The sequence below is a fragment of the Stegodyphus dumicola genome, chromosome 11 (genome assembly GCF_044657685.1).
Source record: "Stegodyphus dumicola isolate Sdum_Otavi_A_Nest chromosome 11, ASM4465768v1".
In the NCBI taxonomy this organism is placed as follows: Eukaryota; Metazoa; Arthropoda; class Arachnida; order Araneae; family Eresidae; genus Stegodyphus; species Stegodyphus dumicola.
The window spans coordinates 25,203,415-25,230,500 of NC_140778.1; the positions used below are offsets into that span (position 1 = coordinate 25,203,415).

Below are 27,086 nucleotides of genomic sequence, written 5' to 3' on the forward strand. Positions count from 1 at the left end.
TTGGCGAAACCAGAACTAAAACATAATTTCTCTAAAAGCTGAAGGCAAATTTGGATTGGAATTAGGATTGTTAACTAGAACAGAAAGATTTTTATGAATGTGAAATGCCTCTAGAAAATCCAGTTCTCCAATGGAAGATGTTTTTTGAATAATTTTGGCAGCAGAAAAATTGAAAGAGTGATTTTCGGACCAACAATGTTGAGCAACAGAAGACTTCTGTGTTTCCTTTTTTCTAACATATGCCTCATGTTCTTTGACGCGAAATTTTAAGGCTTTCTTAGTTTGGCCAATGTAAATTAAACCACACTGGCAAGGAATCCTATAAATACCCCAGGAATTCATATCCGGAATGGGGTCCTTGAGTATAGAAGTTGGAATTTTATTGATGGGAGAATAAACAACCCGAAAGTTAAATTTCTGCAAAATATGTGCAACTTTATAGCTAATTGATGGAAAGAAGGGAATGACAACAGAATTTTTATAATCTCCTAAAATAAGAGTGTGGTTTTTAGTGTGTTGAGATGAGAATTTTTTAACTGCTTGATTAATAATGTTGGGTGAAAAGCCCCTGTCAATAGAATGCAGTTAACCGTCATAAAAACACCCTTGCAGTTAAATTCGAAAAACTTCTTTTACAGTCTTCCAGTTCAAGTAGTTCAAAAAATCTTCCCATTGTAAACATCAAGCCAATAGTTAATATTTCTAATGTTAGTCTTTCAGAAGAACAAGAGAGAATTCTAAAATATAATTTTAACTTCTCACAAACCTGTACACCTTCGATTCCAAAGATTTTGGCTCCTATCGAAAAAGCTTTCAAGTTCAGTAAAGTTTCAGATTCACAGAAAGAAATGATTAGGCATCTTATCGCTCATAATGTGAAATTCAATAATAAACCTTTGAAACCAAATCTAACTGCGAGAGAAAGAGCTACAATGCGCGAAATTCATTCTAACCCGGATATTATCATTTCAAAGGCCGACAAAGGTGGCCAGATAGTCGTCATGGATAAGAACACTTACATCGATGGTGTCACTAAACTCTTAAACGAAGGACCATATAATCTGATCCCTAAAGATCCTTCACCTTCGGACTTATCCAAAATAAAAACTGCGATCAAATCTTCGCAAATCATTTCAAGCAACTTAAAACATTCGCTTATCCCATCTGTTGCGAATTGTGCCAGATTATATGCTCTTCCAAAAATTCATAAAAGTGGTATTCCTTTCCGCCCTATTGTATCAAATTTAGGTACTGCCTCGTATCCTTTAGCTAAATATTTAGTTTCTAGATTTTCCACTCTATTAGACAATAACATTTACACCATAAAAAATTCAATAGAGTTTGTAAAAAAGGTTAAAAACATTTCTCCTAGTAATTTACTCATGGTTTCTTTTGATGTAAAATCATTATTCACCAATGTCCCAGTGGAGGGTGCATTAAGATGTCTAGAAACCAGACTTCGCGAATTTCATTTCTCTTGCATCGAAATTGATGAGCTAATTTCTCTCACTCAACTCTGTTTGAAACAAACACATTTTATTTTCCAAAATAAATATTACAAGCAAACTGAGGGATTAGCCATGGGAAGCCCCCTCAGTCCCATCCTGGCTGATATTTACATGCATTATTATGAATCAAAATTGTTTGAAACTTTAAACTTCCCGGCATGGTTCCGCTACGTAGACGATACTTTTACCCTGTTTGAAGGTAATAAAGATGATTTAAATAAAGTTCTTTCAACAATGAATTCTATTGATCCTGCTATTCAGTTCACTTTTGAACTTGAGACTTGCAATTCTCTTCCGTTTCTCGACATTCTGGTCACACGTAACACATCCAACTTCAGTACTACAGTTTACCGTAAACCTTCATCGGTTTGCCTTCCACCACACTTTAAATCATGTCATCCGACTAAACAAAAGTTAGCTTCATTTTATTCCTATGTTTTCCGTGCTCTTCAAGTTTGCTCCTCCAAACTAGCCCTTGATGAAGAACTAAATTATTTAAAAGCAATAGCTATTGACAGGGGCTTTTCACCCAACATTATTAATCAAGCAGTTAAAAAATTCTCATCTCAACACACTAAAAGCCACACTCTTATTTTAGGAGATTATAAAAATTCTGTTGTCATTCCCTTCTTTCCATCAATTAGCTATAAAGTTTCACATATTTTGCAGAAATTTAACTTTCGGGTTGTTTTTTCTCCCATCAATAAAATTCCAACTTCTATACTCAAGGACCCCATTCCGGATATGAATTCCTGGGGTATTTATAGGATTCCTTGCCAGTGTGGTTTAATTTACATTGGCCAAACTAAGAGAGCCTTAAAATTTCGCGTCAAAGAACATGAGGCATATGTTAGAAGAAAGGAAACACAGAAGTCTTCTGTTGCTCAACATTGTTGGTCCGAAAATCACTCTTTCAATTTTTCTGCTGCCAAAATTATTCAAAAAACATCTTCCATTGGAGAACTGGATTTTCTAGAGGCATTTCACATTCATAAAAATCTTTCTGTTCTAGTTAACAATCCTAATTCCAATCCAAATTTGCCTTCAGCTTTTAGAGAAATTATGTTTTAGTTCTGGTTTCGCCAACAGATGGCGCCACTTGCTTATTCTTGTCCAGGCTTTCTTATCTTATCTAATCATTATTTCCTATCTTGTTCATTTGCGGTTTTGCAGCTGAAGATGATGGTTCGGTAAAACCATCGAAACTAGTCCTGTGAAAATTTTGTAGGTATAACGCTGATTTTTGTTGTTTGACTTCTGAATTAGTATTTATTCGGCGTGTTATTGTGTCTTAATTGTTAAAAGAAATGTAAAAACTTAGCAGTTTAATTTTCAATATGATCTTCCTGTACTTCAATACAGTTTTCATATCGTTTAATAAGCAGGTCTTTGTATCTGAAAACGAAATCTGTAGGTTTGTCCTAAAAAACGTCCACAACTGTTCTTCCTCCCACCATCATCATTATCAAATCTTTTTCCACAAAAGTAATATTTTAGTTTAAAGAAAAGCTAATAAATAATCAGTTAAAGATACAAGGAGAGGTTAAGCTCCTTTAACCCACATTGCTTCTGAACAGCAATAATACACAGCTAGTTGTGAATTTCTGAAAGATGTCAGGGTATCTAGAAGTGAAGTTTCATACTCATGTGAAGAATTCATGCAGAATGTATAAAATAGTTTCAGACAGATCTAATCTTGCTGCTGTCTAACTAACTTTTGATCTCCTATCAGTCAATATTTCATTCTAAATACTCATATATTTTTTCTGATGTCACTGCTATCAATAATTAAACTTCACAAAAACCATCTTCTATAGATTCTCAACAAATGCAAAATTATTTTTCTCATTTCATAAATGCAGAATAAAAAAAAAAAAAAAAAAAAAAAAAAAAAGGAGATGAATCATATACATTATACACATGATCTAAATGTTTATTTATTTTGTTTGTCTTTTCTTTGTTATTAGAAACTGAATTACAGAACAATACACAATTCTAAATTTTAAAACAAATTAACACACTTTTTTTTTCAAACTGGCCAGACATATATAGAGGCATACATATAACTCTTTGCCTTAGGTGAAAAAATATGTAGTCACAGCTCTGCTTCCATTCAGGATATTTACATCATTAAAGAAAGTAAGAAAGCAAAATATTTAAAATTATAATCTAATACAGTCAAAAGTCGTTAATCCGGACTCGTCGGGACTTCGGCGATTCCGAATTATCGATTTTTCCGGATTATAGATCATCAGTTTAAATCTCGTAAGATGGCATGCAGAAATTACAAAATTAAAAATATGAAACCGTAATTTATGAAATAAAGAACAATTATGATCTAAAGGGTATCAAAATTTACAAAAAGAAAAAGCTTAATATTTATTTGTTTACTTTATTAAACATTTCCTTCAATGTAAGTTGCTTCGTTTCATGTGATAATACTTTCTCTTTAATTCTATTAAACAGACATAATTTCTTGTTTAGTTACAAAGTTCCGCTGTTCAAGTCCTATAATTGCTGTGTTGAGAATACCGACTAATTTGTCAATCGAAATGTTTTCGTTTTCAATAACCTCTGGGTCACTTTCTTCACTATTGGAAGCGAATTATAATGACGAGGAACTTGATTTAAATCATATCAAAGACGGAGTATATCGAGATGAAATACTACACTTAGTACGGAATTATAAAACAAATAAAATAAAAACATCTGCCCTGAAGATAAGGATAGTGCTGACAGATCAACTTCCGCGGCGTGAAATTGATAAACAGATTTCGGATTTCAAAACATACTTTCGCTTTGTAGATACAAATTACATATTAGTAAATATATATCGGAAATTCTATTTGACATAATCTTTCTAATCTATCATAATCTAATAATGACGTTTCTGCCCCCCCCTCTGCCGCAGAGCAGCGTGAAATTGATAAACAGATTTCGGATTTCGAAACATACTTTCGCTTTGTAGTAAATATATATCGGAAATTCTATTTGACATAATCGAAAGTTCAAGCTTACTTTTATAAAATTGCTCTAACAGTCTGCAAAAAATAATAAGCCGGATCCAATTCGAAGATTAAGGAACAACGCAATCAGCAACATTAACTGAATTAGATAATTTTAGCTTAGCGTGTAACTCCGTTACACATTAAACGCGCATGCGCACAAACATATTTGCAGCCGTAAGGGTCTTACGCGCTCTCGTAAACGCCTGTGCGCATGCGCAGAAAGTTTGTAGCTTTGAGGTCCGGATTATGGGTGTCCGAATTAACGACTTTTGACTGTATATACCAGGTGATACAAAAATCTCATGATGGGATAAAGCCGGTCATGCCACTTAAGTGGTTAAAACATTTTGCAATTCTCATAATCAGTTATCTTTATAAATTCAATATTTTTACTTATTTGGTATTTAAGACTGCAATTAATTTATAAAAAACAATTATGTAACAATTTTTTTTGTAAAAAAGATACTGAGATTCATCAAATAAAAAAGGAGGGCTACTTATTTCTATGAGAGTGTGATTTCACAAACACCAGGTGGCTGCATTTTCAAAATAGGGTTTCCTTTTAACTAAAATTGCGAAAATGATGAAAAGACAGTAACTGTCTATTTTTCTCTAAAATTATATTATTATGGGAACTATTAACACATTCTTTTTATCACTGAAATTAAAATGTTTTTTGACTTTTGTTTGTCAAAATATTAAATTGCATAAATGCTTGCAAACAAAGCAGGGTTTTCAAGTTAAATTTGATTCTTTTTTGGTACACAGAAGACACAGCCGTGTGTTCGCACGAGTTAATTTGATTTCTTCTGCCCTTGGATTTAAAAACATACAATGAGTTTAGAATATACGTGGGTTACTTACCAGCATGGAAAATATATTTCTCAAATCATTTGCTTTGTCAGATGCCTTTTAGTCAACTTTATGTATATGGGATTCCTCTATGGCAAAAATATATGCAAGAATTGAGTGAGTGAGTGAGTGAAAGATTATGGCGTAAAACCAAAGATGATTATAGCGCGCCAAACACGAGATGGGATGATTACAAATGATGAAATTAAAATACAATAATTAAAAACAAGTATACAAAAGTACCAAATCCAGAGGATGAAGTCATATAAAAACAAGTTAAAAGCATATAAGAATATTCAAGACACAGTCTTCAAAACAAATTACCAGATAATAAAAGCCAGTCTCTTTTAAATAATAAAATAAATTGCAATTGATTGACCTCTCTGCCGATTAAACGGTCGAGAGGTAAGTCACAGCTACTAAAATATTTCTGGCAAAGACTATTAAAACATGCACACTCAATTAAAATATGACAAATAGATAAACAAACATTACAATTAAAACAAACAGGCTCATTTTCAGCTTTGAGAAGATAGTTATGTGTCACTCTAGTGTGACCAATTCTGAGGCGTGTCAAAAGAACTTCCTCCTTACGATTTCCAGCAAAATCCCAATGCTCGATCCTAGGCTTTACATTTTTCAACTTGTTGTTAAGCTGAATGTCCCAAATTTGCTGCCATTTTTTCCGGATCTTCCCCTTGATGACACAACAGATGTCTCTAAAAGGGATAAGGCGACTAGACAGTTCAACAGCAGATTTTGCCGTGATGTCTGCAAGCTCGTTTCCCTTTATTCTCATATGCCCGGGAACCCAGCAGTACAGGATTTCATATCCATGACTCCTCAAGTTTATATGTATTTTTAGGATATCCACTACCACAGGATTTTGAGTGTTGGGAAAAGCTTCCAAAGATTTAAGAGCACTATACGAGTCTGTATGAATTATTAACTTTTTGTGGCAGAGCTTTGAGATGTACAAAAGACCATAATAGATTGCAGTTAGTTCACATGTTAAGACTGAGAAACCGTTGTGCAAACGTCTGCCCTCAATGTGATCTTGAAATACAAACGCCATCCCAACATGATCATTTGACTTGGATCCATCTGTATCGAATAATAACTGCTGTATTTGTGCCTGTGCTTAGCAAAGTGTTGTCTATAAATGAACTCGTTGATGCTTGCCTTGACGTGATGCTTGAAAACATCAAGAAGGTGAATCCGTGCATTTTCCCAAGGTGGGATTTCAAAATTCTGTACTGCTTGGGGGAGCATATCAGAGAGGGAAAGTTCTTCAATGACAGGTCGAACTCTTAAAGGAAAAGTAGGAACACAGGATGGACGTCTTTCAAATAAAGTGTTACACACATTACCAACAAAGCAAAGCTTATTGGGATGTTCAGATTGGGATAGAATATTAAAATATTGCAATAGCGACAATTGCTCACACCTCAGATAAAGTGATGGTTCATTGGAGTCAACATACAGGCTCTGGACAGGAGAAGTCCTGAAAGCTCCTGAACAAATCTGCAGAGCTTGATGATGAACAGGATCCAATTTTAACAATACTGATAACCGAGCGGATCCGTAAACAACTGAGCCATAGTCCAGTCTAGAGCGGACAAGCGCTCTGTAAATGCAAAGCATGGAGCAACGCTCTGCACCCCAGGAGGTGTTCGCCAATACTTTTAAAATATTTAGTGTTTTTAAACACTTCTTTCTCAGGTTTAAAACATGAGAAAGTCAATTTTCGGTTGAACGTCATCACTCCTAAAAATTTTACTTCGGGCGTAACTGGAATAATTCTACTAATCAGATTTAACTCAGGCTCAGGATGGAGACCTCGCTTCCTACAAAAGTGAACACACACAGTTTTCTGTTTGGAAAAAGTAAATCCCTGTTTGTTTGACCATTCTTAGATCTTATTCAGAGCCATCTGCAATTGCCTCTCTATGTATCTCATGTCTGCCCCTCGACAGCTAATCTGTAAATCATCGACATATAGTGATCCCAAGATGGTGGGAGGAAGTTCTTTTAGTACAGAGTTTATTTTTAAAATGAACAGGGTTACACTAAGCACACAGCCTTGAGGCACACCCTCATTCTGTTAAAAAATATCTGACAAAACAGAGCCAATCCTTACTTGAAAAGTTCTAGTATTCAAGAAATTTTGAATGAAAATTGGTAGGTTGCCGCGCAACATGCAAGAATTGATAAAATTGGTTAGGGTTTGCAACCCTCTTTCTCAGTTTTAAATGTGGTAAGCCTACACTAATTTTTGTCAGTATTATCTCTTTGAATTTCATGTTATATAGGCTTGACCTTAAAAACTGGGAAATAGAAGTAAATTCTGCATATGGAAGATGAGAAATTAACTGGCATATCATTTAAATATGAAAAATCCCATACCTGTAACTGAACTCTGTTATTATACTAAGAGCCAAGTTTACCACAAAAACACTTGCAAGTTACAGAATACATATAATGATGAATTACTTAGCAGCAAAGCTTCAGAATTTCATAAAAATGAAGACCAACATAACACATTCTTGTGAAAAGGTTAACACAAAATGCATAAGCGTAAATAAACAAGGACTATTACATAAAAGCATATTTGAAACATTTGTAAACAAGAGAAAAAATGGAAAAAAACCTTTTTAAACCAGGAGCTTCGGTTTTGCTAAAAAACCACCATAAGCTGTACATCGTTACTGTGGAATTAGCAATATAGTTAAAAACTGATCTTTTAAACCTACACCACTTAGCATATAAACTTGATTTTCTAACCTGACTTTCAATATCTCCTTTCTCGACATTTTCAACATTCAAAGGATAGGTTATATCACAGGTTCAATTCTAATAAGTAAGTCAGAAATGTCAGCACGTCTAGTATCAGTCTCTGAATATCAGTCTAGTAACTTTTCAATTAGTCTAGGCATACCTTTTTAAAACTTTCTTCCCTTGTTAAATAACATAGGTAATTCAATGTTATCATAAGCCAGCAATCTTCTAAAATGACTCATGATTTATTGCCGAAACATCAGAGATAAATAAATGATTTATTAAGCATTTAGATAGAATGACAACTTATGCAACTCATAAAATGAGGTTTCTTTACAACATGCCCAAGACTCAACAAATAAGTGAAGGTTCTTATTAAACTAGTTTTCTTGAAAAGCATAAGACTCGTATTCACTATAGATATATTTCTTAAAATGTTTTTCTTCCAGTGATTGGCTATATATATAATTCATAATATACCTCTTCTGTATGAACAATCATATGCCACTTTTGTCAAATCATATGTCACTTTTAACAAATGACACTTTTCTCTATATATGTTATGTTACATAAATCATGTGTGAAGTTTCTCTCCAGCATGAATAAGGATATGCTCATTTAAAACATGCTTTGCTTTAAATGATTTGTTACATATTTCACATGTATGAGGTTTCTCTTCTGTGCGACTATTCACAGTCTCGTTTAAATCAAACATCTGCATCTGTCTGAATGATTTGTGAATTAGCACATGCTTATTTAAACTACACTTAAATTTGAATGATTTGTTACATACCTCACACACATGAGGTTTCTCTCCTGTATGAATAAGCATATGCCTGTTTAAATCAGACTTAAATCTGAATGACTTGTTACATACCTCACACATATGTGATTTCTCTCCTGTGTGAATAAGCACATGTTTACTTAAACTAGACTTTTGTATAAATGATTTATTACATACCTCACACACATGAGGTTTCTCACCTGAATGAATGAGCATATGCTTGTTTAAATCAAACTTAAATCTGAAAGATTTGTTACATACCTCACACACATGAGGTTTCTCACCTGAATGAATGAGCATATGCTTGTTTAAATCAAACTTAAATCTGAAAGATTTGTTACATACCTCACACACATAAGGCTTTCCTCCTGTGTGAATAAGCATATGATTCCTTAAATTATACTTAAATCTGAATGATTTGTTACATAGCTCACATACATGAGATTTCTCTTCTGTGTGAATAAGCATATGCCTGTTTAAGCTAGACTTTAAGCTGAATGATTTGTTACATATCTCACACATATAAGGTTTCTCTCCTGTATGAGTAAGCATATGTTTCTTTAAATCCCACTTTTGTCTGAATGATTTATGACATATCTCACACACAAGAGGTTTTTCTCCTGTGTGAATATGCATATGCTTTTTTAAATCATACTTTACTCTGAATGCTTTATTACATACAACACACACACAGGGCCTTTCGCCTGTGTGATTGAGCATATGCCTCGTAAAATGATACTTGGATCCAAATGACTTGTTACATACATCACATACATGAGGTTTATCTTCTCTGTGAATAAACATATGGTTGTATAAATGACACCTGCGACCGAATGATTTGTTACATATTTCACACGCATAAGGTTTTTCCCCTGTGTGAATATGCATATGCTCACTTAAATCATACTTTTGTCTGAATGATTTGTTACATACCTTACACGTGTGAGGTTTCTTTCCAGTGTGAATTAAGATATGATCATTTAAAACATGCTTTGTTCTAAATGATTTGTTGCATACTTCACATGTAAAAGGTTTCTCTCCTGTGTGAAGAAGCATATGGTGATTTAAATTATACATTCGTCTGAATGACTTGTTACATACCTCACACACATAAGGTTTCTCTCCTGTATGAATACGCACATGCTTCTTTAAATCACCCTTACCTCTAAATGATTTGTTACATACATCACACATATGAGGTTTCTCGCCTGTGTGAATAAGCATATGCTTATTTAAATCACCCTTAACTCTAAATGATTTGTTACATACATCACACCCATGAGGTTTCTCTCCTGTATGAATAAGCATATGCTTGTTTAAGTCACATTTAAGTCTGAATGATTTCTCACATATCTCACACAGATGTGGTTTTCCTCCTGTGTGAATAAGCATATGCCAATTTAAATGATACTTTAATCTGAATGATTTGTTACACACTGAACATAACCAGGTCTTCTCTCTAGTGTGATTAAGCATATGGTTGGTAAAATGATGCTTTTGTCGAAATGACTTCTTACATATCTCACATACATGAGGTTTATCTTCTGTGTGAATAAGTATATGCTCATTTAAATCAGACTTTTGTTCAAATGATTTGCTACTCTCCTCACATATGTGAGGTTTGACTTCTGTGGGCATTATCATATGCTTGTTTAAAAGACCCTTTTGTTTAAATGACTTGTTACATTCTTCACATATGAGGTTTATCTCTAGTATGAATAAGCCTATGTTGGATTAAATTAAACTTTTGTTTGAATGACTTGTTACATATCTCATAGACGTAAGGTTCCTCTTCAGTATGAATAAACATATGTGTCTTTAAATTCCACATTGTATGAATGACTTACTACATACTTGACACCTGTGATGCTTAAGTAGATATTTCTCTCCTGTGTGAAAAAGTATATGCTTATTTAAAGCAGCATTTAGCCTAAATGACTCAAAATATATTTCACACGCATGAGGTTTCTGTTCTGTGTAAATAAGCATATGTTTATTTAAATGGACTTTTAATATGAATAAGCATATGTTTGCTTTAATGGACTTTTAATATGAATACGGCCTCTTAATGTAAATTATTTATACTTCACATACATGAGGTTTATCTGCTACATGAATAAGCCGGTGCTTGATTAAATGCCCTTTTGTCCATATGATTTGTCACACACCCCATACATGTTCCCATCTGGTGTATAAGCATTATATTCTTATTCTTTCAGTATCGTTTTGCAGAAATCATGAATAACTTCACAGAGGTTTTTTTCTTTTCAAACATATTGACTTTAAAATACAACTTTTTCCAAATGATTGTTGGCATAATTTGTAGGCATGAAGTTTCATCCGTATACTGCAAGCTGACAGCCTGCATGTGATATAACTTGCATCCTACATGCAAAGGATATTCACCTTCTGAGCGGAACTAAAATAGTTAACAAAAATTTTATTACAAGTATTTTCGGATCCTTCTTACTATCTTTCAATATATTGCCTAAATTCATGTGTGGTTATGTTTTTGAAAATAATGATAGTATGCTGCGTAAATCTTATCTATTGTGATATAAGTAATTTATTAAAAATCAGTTTGCGATACTTGACACAAATATGATCTCTTTTCTATGTAAATATAAACACGTTTAATTATAGATTAATGCAATTATATATACTACATTATATGATTTTTCTAAAATTGATAAGTGCTTAGCATTTGGAAGATAAAAGTTCCAAATATATTTCACATTAGTACACAGTTTGCGAATTATTTTGCTCAATAGAACAAAACCTTCGCATTCAATGCTTCCAGATGCACACGACAGAGATCATAAGCCCATGAACGCTGCGGATATCTAGCAAACAATGACATCTCAAAGCAGAAATGGCTCCAAATGTAGTGCGCATGCTCATTAGCGCTGATAAATGTACCTAGATGTCTTGTTTTGCACCGCGTAAGTCTTTCTGAAAACATGGCGAAAAATCAGAGGCGTCCCAAATCCTCTCGCGTTGCATGTATATTGTTCTTTTTTTTTTTTTTTTTTTTTTTTTTTTACTAGTGGCACTAAGGCGTCGCACTTCGTATTTTGTTTCTCTTGTGTGTACATGTATTCTTCTGTGAAATAGTTGTTAAAAAATAGTTAATTATGTATCATAATTCGAAACTTTTATCATGTTATTCGATGAGGGGTAGGGCTATGGCGCCCAGGCACCCTGGTGGTTAAGCACCGCAGTTCAACTTCCCTCTCGCGTTGCGTTGGAATTGGTGAAAACTTCTTGGCGAATTTGTGTGAATTTTTTGCCATTCAAAGTATTCTACCATTGTATGCAGAATTTCTTTATTCTGGGTGGATGTTATGGATTACTGAAAAAGGAACTTGCGCTTTTTGTGAGATCTTTTCATCTTTCTCTGATTTATTTCGACAGTTACGTAATGTACATGATGTACGTCCTGAATCAGTAGGAGGTAATTTAATTTGCCCATCTTGCGACAGAAATTTATTAACTTATCAACATTTAAGAGAGCATATTGGGGATATGCACGATATTGTACTTCAATGTGATGAACTTACATATTCCAACATTGAAGGCAGTGGCGTAGCTAGGGTGGGGCAAGTGGGGACATCTGTACCCGGGCACAGCATCCAAAGGGCGCCAAATTGATGCTACGAAATTTTTTAATGAAATGTTTTCCATTCTTGGCACACAGAAAGGCGCGCAAACTCTTCAGTTGTCCTGGGCGCTGGAAACTCTAGTTACGCCCCTGGTTGAAGGTAAGAAAATAAAAGTCTGTAATTTATATTTCTTTATTCAGCTGCATCACTAGATTAAGAAATGAGTAAGATTCGGCTAAACACAAAATAATAACAATGAAGTAGCATACTGATTACAATGTACAGTGATTGTGTATATCTTTTATAAAACAAACTTGGTGTAAAATCTTGGTTTTTGTTCCACGTGGATTCCGATTGGAGAAAGAGGATTACTGTTTATTGCACCCAAAATTTTGTGAATTTATTTCTACCGTCATCTACGTTCTACCGTTACGTAATGAGTTTAATCCCAGTGTACGGTAGACATGGGATTGGATTGGATTGGATTATTCAATTATGGCAAAACACACGAGAGCTATCTGCCTAAAGGGAGGGATGCCTTCGTGGAGGACTTTCTAAGGAAAACTGGCTTGTATACACGTTACACATGGGGAAAACCACGAAAACGCCCATGCAGGCAGCCCGTTCGCGGGATTCGAACCTCGGACCGAACTACAAGTTTTCAGCGTCTTTACCGCTCGGCCGCTGGTGGGCCGGTACACATGGGATTTGGCTACTTTTAGTGACTTTATGATGAGCAGTAAATGGGTCTTTTTCGTGTTGGCGACAAATTTCAAAATCGCGTCAAGGCTGTACCGTATACTAGGATTTTACCACGTAATGATATCAACTGAAAAAAAAATATCATCTTTTTTTCCGAAAAAGTATTTTTCTCTCGCTGTAATTTCTTCCTTCATTTACCAAATACAGTCAAAAGTCTTCAAGCCGGACCTCAAAGCTACAAACTTTCTGCGCATGCGTAAACGCGCATGCGCATATGCGTTTACGTATGCGCGTTTAATGTATAACGGGCGGTATAAGCTAAAATTATCTATTTCAGTTAATGTTGCGTTGTTCCTTAATCTTCTAATTGGATCCGGCTTATTATTTTTTGCAGACTGTTAGAGCAATTTTATAAAAGTAAGCTTGAACTTTCGATTATGTCAAATAGAATTTCAGATATATATTTACTAATATGTAAAGGATATACAAAGCGAAAGTATCTTTCGGAGTCCATTAAACAAAAAATGGAATTGCTGCAAAAAATGGATAAAGGCATATTCTTTGTTTATCTTTAACACCGAGGCTGCCTGCAATGAATTGGAAGTTGATTTATCAGCACTATCCTTATCTTAAGAGCAGATGTTTTTATTTTATTTGGCTTATAATTCCTCACTAAATGTAGTGTTTCATCTCGATGTACTCTCATATAATTTAAATCAATTTCCTCTTCATTATAAATATCACGAATACACATCAAATAGTTTTCTGGTTGCAATTTTCTAATTTCGACTATGCGTAATGTATGCTTTACGCATGCGCGCGTTGAAAGAAGTGTTTAATAAAGTAAACAAATAAATGTTAAGCTTTTTTTTTTTTTTTTTTTGTAAATTTTGATACCCTTTAGATCATAATAGATCTTTATTTCATAAATTACGGTTTAATATTTTTAATTTTATAATTTCTGCATGCCATCTTACCAGATTTAAACTGATGATCTATAATCCGGAATCGCCGAAGTCCCGATGAGTCCGGATTAAAGACTTTTGTCTGTATACATGTCTTACATCTTGAAGAGGCAAAATTTACTTGTTTTGAAACAGAAATTTGCATAATGTAATAATTTATAAACCTATGGCATTGCTAGATTTAATGAATGAATAAAGTGTAGTTAAACGTATAATAATCAATAAAATAATGCACCTATTTCAGTGTGCAATGATTATGCTTCTCAAGTACAGAACAAAATCTACATAAAATAGTTCTGTTTTGTTTTAATCGAGAGTATGTGATACGTGACTACCAACTCATTTTTGATGGTTACAGTTGTCACACATTCCCATTATCTACTTAGATCCAGTTGTATTAGGTAACTAGGTTTCTTCTTAGATCAAATTATGAAATCTGCATTTGCATTATTGGCACAAGTTTTTATGTTTCTCAGAGCACCTTTTGTGTATAATCAATCTAATTGCTTGGTCTAATAATTTTTCTTTGAATTGCTGTATCCAGTTTATGATAAATATTCAAAAGGTTTCTGTAAAGGAAAATTGTTACTGAATACTTATTTCTATGTAATTTGATTTTATTCCAGGTTTTGCTAATCCAGCTATGTTACCAGGACAACACCACGATGTTGCCAAATTCCAGTATCACATTTCTGTATGTTTGCCATTGGTCAGGAATTTATGCGAGTTGTTCAGTTAGTAAGAAGTGTTTTAAGGTATGGTGGCCAGACGAATAATTGTAGATTACCCATCCTCAATCATTGTCACAAATGAGTCAAAGGCAGAACTTAAATTGTGCTGGACGCTAGTTCTGGTACTCCTCACTTTTTGAGATAAATCATAATTTTAGCTGGAACAAAACGGAACACTTCTTTTATGGAAGTTAACCACAATTTCAGCAAAGAAATTTTATTTTAATAGATGAATATGCTTTAAAAAAACATTCCAACTTCTGAATGCAGGCCTGTCTTTCTCTCGGACATAAACCTTTGTCAGAGGTTGAGACTTTTAAGGAAAGAAAAGCCCACACCCAAATGCCAAAGCCTTATTTTCCAGGATATGCAATGAATGTATGAGAGTAGGTTAATTTTCTGTTCCTAAAAGGACTAAAATGTATCACGCTGGTAGTGCACATGTCACGTCAGTGATTTCCTATTACAGAGCTCCTGTGCACTTTTTGAACGATATAACCAAACACGAAGGACCACTACTGGTCATTTTTATAGAAGAGTCTTATGTTTATCATGGTAGCCACCCTACCTGGAAAAGTCAGAGAATTTAAATATTTTAGTCAAAATCTGGAAAAGTTGGAGAATTTCATGCTGCGATCTTCCAAAAAGCAATTTTCACGATAATGCCGGAAGCGATCACTTTCTTGGCAAATCATGTATCGCGTCAGCGTCATTTCGGACAGCTGGTGTGGAGCCAATTTTTGCAGCACCAAACGAAAAGACAAATAAGTTTCCAGTAACCTCGAGAATCCCAGGATTTACATATGCTGTGCATGTTAAGGGAAAGAAAATCCCCCCCCCATTCTCGTATAAAACAAAATCTTTTAAACCTTTTTTCCTTTCTGAAAATGGGCCCACCAGCGGCCGAGCGGTAAAGTCGCTGAACACTGGTAGTTTGGTCCGAGGGTTGAATCCGCGAACAGGCTGGCTGCATGGGCGGATTCCTCATGTGTAATGTGCATACAAGTCAGTTTCCCTTAGAAAGTCCTCCATGAAAGCATCCCTCCCCTTAGACAGATAGCCCTAGTGTGCTTTGCCATAATTAAACAAACCAAACCAAACCTTTCTGAAAAACCTCATTTTTCATTTTGTAGTAAATTAAAAAAATAATAATCACTAATCTAAGCTAACCATTTAATATATCTATAGTCCCCATAATAACTTAGATTTTTCTAATTCAGTTTGGGTACTATTATATACGCCCTCAGAGGTATGGTTTTATCACCATGCTGGATCACTACCACCCTTGTCAAATGCTGATCACAGATATCTTCAGATATATTTTTTGGGAAATACTGACGAACAAATCAACAGCTGGTTTCAACTGAATAAGAGTACTAAACAAGAGATTGTCACTGAATTACAAAATTTGTTTGAACAACATAATGAATTAATTAAATTATTTAAAACCACCATTGACCAAATGCCATCTGATGATTACAAAGAAATAATAAAGGCAGATGAAACACTTATTGGTCGACATCGAAGACAATTCAATGTACCAATGATCGATGAAGTGGCAACTGTCATAGTTGGTGAAGAATTTAATTCTCGCGATATAATTCTTCATCGTAGAAATGATAACGTCCAGCAAATATCAGAAATATCGTTCATATGATGCATTACAATATCCCATTCTATTTTGACAAGAAGAGGAAGGATATCATTTTAATATTAATATGAGAAATCCTACAACTAATGTGGACATTAACAAAAAGGTCAGTGCTATGAATTATTATGCATATTGAACGATGATTCGTGAGACTGCTGATAATCATATATTGAAATGTAGACAATTATTTCATCAATACATTGTTGACATGTATGCAAAAATAGAAAGTGAAAGATTCCTCTACATACAACTAAATCAAGTCAAATTGCATTCTGAAGAGTACATCCATTTACGCGATGCAGTTGTAAATGATGGCAATCTCAGTGAATTGGGAACAATGGTCATTTTACCATGGAGGTAGGAAAGGGAAATGCATGTATTAAAAATAATACTTATAATATAATATAAAAATAATACATGCAAAAAGCATGTATTAAAAATAATAGTTATAATTTTCATTCAAATTATATTCATATATATTTTTTATGTAAAACTTTCGGGTGTATGCTAAATTAGTGTAAATTGCTTTACACGAAAAATATAGTGAATGCACAGAAATTAAAGATTTGCACATGCCGGAAATGATAAATAGGAAATATGTACGGGTATTTATGCATGTGCTTGCAAAAAGCATGTATCTGCCTTTGACAAAATACTTAAATATTCATTAAATTATTTATCCGCGCTAAAAGTGAAGCACTGCTTTGAAGCTTGGGTCACCAGACGGGGTGTTTTTTGTTTACATTCAGAAGCTCGCTTGACAAAATTCTGATAGTATTTCGACACACGACAGTTCCATAGAAATCGAAAAAGGGACACAATCGCATGAAAGAAACATTCATAGTGTAATGGATAATAGCAATTTGTATAGTTTACTGACATTTACGCAAAAATCACATCTTGGTTATTTTTCGATAACTAACAACAGCGATTTTGATTATGAATTTGTTTTATAAAATTCTAATCTGTTGCACTACAAAAATATAGATTTTAAGAAAATTGCTAAAACAGATCTGCCAAAATTTATTTTCTAGAAGATTTGAAAAGTTTGAAACTTGATGGCTAAATGTAAATATAAAATTATGTATGTTAAAATATTTGTAATTAGGCACATAGGTCAGACTAAGTTTTTATTAAATAGAGTAACGCATGCAAGGGCTATCTGCCTAAAGAGAGAGATGCCATCGTGGGGGAATTTTGAAGAAAAACTGACCTTTGAGTGGGTATTAAAAATAATACTTATAATTTTCATTCAAATTATATTCATATATATTTTTTATGTAAAACTTTCGGGTGTATGCTAAATTAGTGTAAATTACTTTACACGAAAAATATAGTGAATGCACAGAAATTAAAGATTTGCACATGCCGGAAATGATAAATAGGAAATATGTATGGGTATTTATGCATGTGCTTGCAAAAAGCATGTATCTGCCTTTGACAAAATACTTAAATATTCATTAAATTATTTATAAATGTATTTGAAATGAAGAATTTATTCACTTATAAACAACTGTGATAGTACTGTGAAGAAATCTAATGATTAAACGTATCTAATTTATAATGATTATAAATGTTATCTAAATATATAATAACCTTAATATTGAATTGTAAACATAAATTGAAATCCTGTTGACAAATACGTTATAAAACTATTTAAGCAAGAATTGTTCGTATTGGAAAGCAATCTGTTAAAAGGTATTGTAAAGCAAATGCTATGAGATGCGCACTTAAGAACGTAATAAAGAGTTTTGGAATATGTATTGTTGAAATGAAGGGTAAAAAAAAAAAAAAAAATCTGATAAGTATAATTAAAAGAATTATTCCTTTTACATTTTATAATAACTCAGTTACAAGTTTTAAATAATACTTAAAAAAAAAAAATAAATAAACTTATTTTATTCCCTTTCAGAAATGTTCAGAGAAAGTCAAATACTATTTTCCTAATAATTCTCTAATTTAAAATGAACTGAATAGAGCATTAATTATAAATTGACTTACATTTTTCGATTTAAAAGAAGCCAAAAAATCATGTCATATTTAAGAAAGTATTTTAAGAAGAAGCTCTATAAATAGAAAAGAAATAATGCATAATTTTAATATTAATAATACAATAAACTTTGATCTTAATTTTTGTACCTTAACCGAATAAAATCGAATTACCTTAATTTTTTTTCTAATGTAATTAACGAAAACTTGTGAAAATATTTCATTCAAATTAAACCATTCTGAGAAAAGTATAACATTTAATTCCGTTCAGAATGAAATGTTGTTTAAAAATATGTTGTTTTCACATACTTAGGACTCTGAAGTGTTGTAGAAAAAGAAAATATATACATTTATATGTATATTTGCGACATAATTACAAAATATTTACACCTGAACGCGTCAAATCCCATAGAACTCAATGGTAAATGACCCAATGTTTTGGTCACCACGTAGGGATCACCGGTGCTTCAGAGCAGGGTACGGAGAAACTTGTTTAGGGCGACTCCTTCTTACTTCCTACTTCCATGCATTTTACCATCCACGTTTACAGGCAGCCCAAGACACATGCATGAATATGCAAACAATGCAATGATGTATGTTTGTGCATATTGTATGTTTGTCCAGATTTTTTCATCACATTTACATGCAACCCAACATGGGATGAAATAAAGGAGGTTTTATTAACTGGATAATCACCATCAGATTGTCATGATATTTCTGCATGAGTATTTAAACAAAAATTAAAATCTAATAGATTTTATTATCAAACACCATGTATTTGGAGAGATGTACTGTTGGATGTATTCCATTTAATGGCAAAAAACAGGTTTACCACATATGCATATTTTAATATAGATGATGGAAAAGATAACACCAAACAGAATTGATGAAACCATCTCTGCAGAAATACCAGACATTGAAATTGATAAAGACCTGCACGATATTGTCTCAAAAAATATGATTCATGGTCCATGTGGCTCACTAAATAATAATTCACCATGCATGTCAGATGGAAAGTGCACAAAGCAGTATCCTAGAGACTTACTTGTCGAAACTATTACAGTCAATGATGGATATCCACTCTATTGGCGACGATCTACCGAAGATGATGGAAAATCCATTAAACTAAAAGTACTCAAGAATACTAATGACACTGATAATCGTTGGGTAGTACCATATTTTCCATTAAAACTAAAAACGTATAACGCACACATAAATATTGAGTACTGCAATTCAGTGAAAGCTATAAAATATACTAGCAAATATGTGAACAAAGGAAGTGATATGGTAGTGTTTGGAGTGGAAAATACAACTGCATCTAATGATAAAGTCACCCAATATCAACAGGGACGCTACATAAGTAGCAACGAGGCTGTATGGCGTATTTTATCATTTTCCATTCATGAGCGATATTCAACGGTTGTTACTTTAGCAGTTCATCTTGAAAATGGACAGCATGTGTATTTTACATCAGAAAATAGTATACGTGCAAGAGCAATGTCACCACTGCCAACAACATTAACTGAATTTTGCACATAATGTACAAATGATACCTTTGCAAGGACACTACTATACTCTGAAGTACCAACTTATTTTACATTAACAAGAAAATTTCAGCATCGTAAACAAAGTAGAGCAGTACAAGGACATCTAAATTTATATTCTACAGATGCGTTGGGTCATCTGTAAACTGTACATCCAAATAATGCAGAATGCTTTTACCTAAGATTATTATTAACTAATGTTCGTGGACCAACATCTTTCCAAGAATTAAAAATAGTCAATGGTCATGTGTGTGTGCTACATTTCGTGAGGCTTGCCAGAAATGAAGTCTCTTAGAAAACGATGCTCATTGGGATATTTTACTTGCTGATGCTTCTAATACAGTCAAAAGTCGTTAATTCGGACACCCATAATCCGGAATGATCTATAATCCGGACCTCAAAGCTAAAATCTTTCTGCGCATGCGCCGCGTTGACATTTACGACTGCGCATATGTGTCTGTGCAAGTGCAAAATATGTTTTCGCGTGCGCGTTTAATGTAAAATGGATGGTATAAGCTAAAATTACCTAATTATCTATTTCAGTTAATGTTGATGATTGCGTTGTTCCTTAATCTTCGAATTGAATCCGGCTTATTATTTTTTGCAGACTGTAAGAGCAATTTTATAAAAGTAAGCTTGAACTTTCGATTATGTCAAATAGAATTTCCGATGCTGGAGCTCCCAAAGGATCTAGAAAACGAAAGTATGCTTCGATGTCCATCAAACAAAAAAATGAATTGCTATAAAAAATGGATAAAGGCATATCCTTTGTTTATCTAACCGTTCCGAAATCTGTTTATCAATTTCACTCTGCTCTGCGCGCGGGGGGGGGACGTCGCAACGCCGGCAATGAACTGGAAGTTGATCTGTCAGCACTATCGTTATCTTTAGGGCAGATGTTTTTATTTTATTCGGCTTATAATTCCTTACTAAATGTAGTATTTAATCTCGATGTACTCTGTCTTTGATATGATTTAAATCAAATTCCTCGTCATTATAAATATCACGAATACAAATCAAATAGTTTTCTGGTTGCAATTTTCTAATTTCGGCTATGCGTAAGGTATGCTTTAGGCATGTGTGCGTTGAAAGAAATGTTTAATAAAGTAAACAAATAAATATTAAGCTTCTTTTTTTGTAAATTTCGATACCCTTTAGATCATAATTGCTCATTATTTTATAAATTACGGTTTCATAGTTTTAATTTTATAATTTCTGCATGCCATCTTACCAAATTTAAACTGATGATCTATAATCCGGAATCGCTGAAGTCCCGACGAGTCCGGATTAAAGACTTTTGACTGTATAGCTCAACCACAGCAGATACGTACACTATTTTCCATCATGTTTTCCGGCTAATCCAGAGGATCTTTGGGGAAAATATAAAGACAATACGAGTGAAGACATTTTACATAGCATGCGTAGAATAAATGCTAATCCTAACATTCAATTTACATCAAATATATACAATGAAGCATTGATTTGAATTGAGGATGTATGTTTGACAATAGCTAACAAATCACAGACAGAATTCAGAATGATTGCTCCAAATAGATCTGATAATGACATTTTCGATCATGATATACAACAAGAAATGTACTTCGATGTTAATGAATTACAAACATTTGTTCGAATTAATCTGCCAAAATTTGTATTAGAACAACGAACAGCATATGACACAATTATAAATGCAATTTCTAACAAGAGTTGTAGTTTATATTTCTTAGCTGCATCTGGAGGCACTGGCAAAACTTTTCTTATTTCAATTATTCTGGCAACTATAAGATCACAAAATAATATTGCACTTACTATTGAAGCAACTCTTTTGGACGGTGGTTGAACAGCACATTCAGCATTGAAATTACCATTAAATATACAGGTACAGTAGATTCCCGATTATGCACGGGCGGATTATCCGCACAAACTTTATTATTTTTTTTTACAAGCGTAAAGCAAAAAAAAAAAAAAAAAAAAAAAAATAATAAATAAAAAAAATAAAATAAAAATGTTCACAAAACTGAGCGAAACGTTCAATTTGCTAACATCATGCTTATTTATAGCAAAAATATCCCAAGCCTTCTCGGAACCTTCCACTCTGATGAGTAAGTGAGTTCTTAGTCACCTTGCAGTGCCTGCTCCACCGCCCTCTCTCGTCTTAATCTTACTGACATGTCCACTTGCCATTGTTAGTTAACAATGACTCCCACTCGCCATTGTTAGTTATAGCCTCATAGTGTTTGCGAACTCGTCGGAGTTAATTTCTTATCTTTTATTGTGTTCATAGCTTGTGCTTTTTGTTTTTGTGTTTTTCGTTACCTATTTAAAATGTCAGGAAAACGAAAGAAGGTTGTGTTGATGATTGCACAAAAACTAGAATTAATTTCCAAAGTAGCAAACAGCACTACAAGGCAGCATATGGAATTGGATAACTTTGCATCAATGTCGGACAGTGCTTCTGCAATGAAAATGCGAAAAACTATGAAGTGTACGTTTGATGAGCTAGACACGGCATTGACAGAGTGGTTAGCTCAAGTTCGAACAGAGGGTACTCCTGTAAATGGTCCTATCATTGCGGCGAAGGCAAAAACCTTTTTTGAGTTGTTAGGCCTGAAAGGAAATTTTGATGCGTCTTCAGGCTGGTTGACTCGTTTTAAGCAGCAACATGGGATTCGAGAAATTGGACTTCATGGGGAGACACTTAGTGGTGACCAACAAGCAGCTGACAATTTCCACCATGAATTTGAAGAATTTGTTTTAAAAGAAGAGCTATCTTTTGAACAAATTTACAATGCCAACGAACCGGAACTTTAGTGGAAATGTCTTCCCACTTGCACTTTAGCATTTGAAAGTGAAAGTAAAGCAATGGGTCATAAAAGCAGCAATGAAAGGATCACAATCATGTCTTGCAGTAACGCTACCGGTAGACATAAGCTTAGACTTGTTGTCATTGGAAAGTAAAAAAAAAAAAAAAAACTGAGATCTTTCAAAGGCACAAGGATAGAAAATTTGCCCGCTGATTACTTTAACCCCCCCCCCCGAAAAAAAAGGATGGATGAACCAAAACATTTTTCAAGAATGGTTCGAAAAAATCTTTGTTCTTCAAGTGCGTAAACATCTTAAATCGAAAAACCTGCCTGAAAAAGCTGTGCTATTGATCGACAACTCATCTTCTCACCCAGCAACAAGCATGCTAAAGTCTTCTGATGGACAAATTTTTGCAAAGTTTCTCCCCCAAAACGTTACTGCGCTAATCCAACCCATGGACCAAGGAGTCATTGCAACAATGAAGAGAACATACCAAACCAAGCTGCTAATGATCAAAATTGAAGAAGGTTATGATCTGAAAAAGTTTTGGAAACACTACACAATCTTGGACAGCATCTACGATATTGCATCTGCATGGGACTCAGTGAAACCGTCAACCCTCATAAAATCATGGAGAAAACTCATGCCTAATGTTGAAGCCAACAACAACCTAAACCCTTTGAGTTGTGAAGAAGAGAATGAAGATGTAGACACGCCCACGGCAACTCTTGCCGATAGGGTGAAAACAGTTCTGGGTGGTGAGAACGTCGATGCTGAAAACATTAATGAGTTATTGGAGTGTGACGTCAACGAACCTGGCTTCGAACGCTTGACAGATGACGAAATTGTGAAGAAAGCAAGGGGAGAGACCGAGAATGAAGGACAGCAAAGTGAAAGTGAAGAACCCACTGTGCAGATGCGGAAGACTCATGAAGGGGCTTTGCAACAAGTCGACAAACTGCTGAGCTATTTGGAAGAACAACACGACGTGGAGTTGGCCAAGAAACTTATGCTATGAAAAATGCAATCTCGGATCAAGAGGAAATGCTTCCAAAGCAAGAAGCAAACACAAATGACTGATTTCTTCAAAAAGGTGTAGTTTTACAGCTATGCTTTTGTAATTACCTAATACATTACAGTATTAAAAGAGTACATATGCATTAATTTTTCTGCGTATACTTGACGTCTCTCGTAAGTATACAAAGCACTTTTCTGTTTTCATTAACAAAATGCATTTTAGGTTAATTTTGAGTGATATACTAAAATATTAAGCATTAGTTAAACATTTCCTGCTGTTTATTTTACATAAAACGATTTTTCAAAGTTGGAATGACTGTTTTCTCTTTTGCTATACCCATTTTTAGCTTTTTTTGGATTATCCGCGATTTTTGTTATCCATGGCGGCCGCGCCACCCGATTCCACGGATAATCGGGAATGTACTGTAATTGAAACTCCAACATGTAATATTAGTAAATATTCTGGAATGGGAAAAGTACTAAGATCATATCAGCTTATAATATGGGATGAATGCACAATGGCACACAAGAAATCATTGGAAGCACTCAATCAAACATTAAAAGATTTGAGAGGAAATGAGCAGCTCTTCGGTGGTACACTCATTTTGCTAGCTGGTTATTTTCGACAAACTCTACCAGTTATACCACATTCAACACCTGCAGATGAATTGAATGCATGTCTCAAATCATCAGCGTTATGGCGGTATGTGAAGAAAATATCTTTAAAGACCAATATGCGTGTTCAATTACAACAAGATGAATCTTCTGAACGATTTGCTAAACAATTGCTAGATATTGGGAATGGAATCCACATACTGTATTACATTGCCAGAAAACTTTTGTCACATTGTAAAATCCACTGCCAAAGTTTTTCCAAATTTATCACAGAATTATAAAAATAATCAATGAGTTAGTGAGTGTGCTATATTGGCAGCCAAAAACATTGATGTGAATTTAATAAACTGCACAATTCAAAATGAAATACCTGATGAATAAACAACATATAAATCCGCAGATACTGTTGTCAATCATGATGAATCAGTTAATTATCCAATAAAATTTTTTAATTCATTGGATCTACCAGGAATGTGACCGCATATTTTATCTTTGAAAATTGGTTCCCCAATCATGCTACGAAATATAAATCCACCGCGACTATGCAATGGGACTAGGCTATCAGTAAAAAAATTAATGAATAACATAATTGAGGTAACCATTTTAAATGGAAAACACCAAGGGGAAATGTACTACTACCACGCATTGCCATGATACCAACGGATACTCCATTTCAATTCAAACGTCACAGATTCCTGTACGACTAGCCTTTGCAATGACCATTAACACAGGGACAATCATTGCAAGTATGTGGATTAAATTTGATAAATCCATTCTTCTCCCATGAACAGCTGTACGTTGGGTGTTCACGAGTTCAAAAACCATCAAATTTATTTGTTCTTACACCAGATAGGAAAACATAAACTCAATTATGTTATTTACAAGCACTACTAAGATAAAGTTCACCATCAATCATCAAATATCATTCATTTCATGATGATATTTAATAATTACAAAATTATTGTTCAATTGAAATTCGTTTGCAATATTGTTTAATATCACAAGTGAAGAAGCATCAACTATGTATATCTATGTTTTGTACATATGTTATATTCAAATGACATAATAATTTTATTGTTTTCATTTTGATGTATTGTACACATTTGATCATTAATAAATTATGTTTGAGGTATCAAAACAGCCTTTTTGTTCAAACACAGCAATGTGTGAACGGGTACAGCTAGTTAAATTATAAAAATAGATTCTAATATATGCATCTTAATTTAACATATTTCTACTTGGACAATTTATCTGGCAGACTTAATATAAATAGCTGTTTATTATTTTCTGCACCTGATAAGTACTTGTAAAAAAAGAATGAAATGCATATTTAACAACAAGTTATGGTGTTATTTACTTTATCTTGCAAATAACATTAAATAATTAAATGCTTTTGTAACCTTACATATGCCTATATTACATATATAAATAATATGGTTCTCTGATGCAAGTAATGTGTTCGCACCTGCCTTCTACTGCATATTTATATATTTATAATTCTGCATGTACATTGTCTGTACACTCATCCATAAGTACTATTTTTAATATTCAAGACAGGAACATTTCTTCAGAAATGCTTATGACATAACAAAATATAGTATAGTACAAAGTCTTTAATCCGGATGTCCATAATCAGGAATGATCTATAATCCGGACCTCAAAGCTACAAACTTTCTGCGCATGCATAAACACATAATACCGTTACACATGCGTATATGCGTTTACGCATGCGAATAATATGTTTACGCATGCGCGGTATATGTATAACGGACGTCTAGGCTAAAATTATCTAATTATCTATTTCAGTTAATGTTGCAGATTGCATTGTTCCTTAATCTTCTAATTGGATCCGGCTTATTATTTTTTGCAGATTGTTAGAGCAATTTTATAAAAAGTAAGCTTGAACTTTCGATTATGTCAAAAAGAATTTCCGATTCTGGAGCTGCCAAAGGATCTACAAAGCGAAAGCATGTTTCGATGTCCATCAAACAAAAAGTTGAATTGCTGCAAAAAAATGGATAAAAGCATATCCTTTGCTTCTCTAACCATTCCTAAATCTGTTTATAAATTTCACACCGCTCTGCGGGGGGGGGGGGGACGTCGCAGCGCGCAATGAACTGGAAGTTGATCTGTCAGCACTATCCTTATCTTTAAGGCAGATGTTTTTATTTTATTTGGCTTATAATTCCTCACTAAATGTAGTGTTTCATCTCGATGTACTCTGATATAATTTAAATCAATTTCCTCGTCATTATAAATGTCACGAATACACATCAAATAGTTTTCTGGTTGCAATTTTCTAATTTCGACTATGCGTACAAATAAATGTTAAGCTTTTCTTTTGTAAATTTTGATACCCTTTAGATCATAATAGCTCTTTATTTCATAAACTACGATTTAATATTTTTAATTTTATAATTTCTGCATGCCATCTTACCAGATTTAAACTGATGATCTATAATCCTGTAAACCCGATAATCCGGAATCACCGAAGTCCCGCCAAGTCCGATTTAAAAACTTTTGACTGTACTAAGA

At 33.8% G+C, this 27,086-nt stretch overlaps 1 protein-coding gene across 1 annotated transcript; it reads right to left on the bottom strand.

Annotated features, from left to right (window-relative positions):
- Positions 1-3,420: 3,420 nt before the first annotated feature.
- On the bottom strand, positions 3,421-17,947 carry LOC118203189 (uncharacterized). The gene has a single exon (XM_085826597.1). The coding sequence runs from the start codon at positions 10,572-10,574 to the stop codon at positions 8,721-8,723; it is 1,854 nt and encodes a 617-aa protein (XP_085682723.1). The 5' UTR covers positions 10,575-17,947; the 3' UTR covers positions 3,421-8,720.
- Positions 17,948-27,086: the final 9,139 nt, after the last annotated feature.

What these genes read in the sequence shown, in the direction of transcription:
- LOC118203189 (XM_085826597.1), bottom strand. Translation starts at nt 10,574, where the DNA reads ATGATAATGCCCACAGAAGTCAAACCTCACATATGTGAGGAGAGTAGC.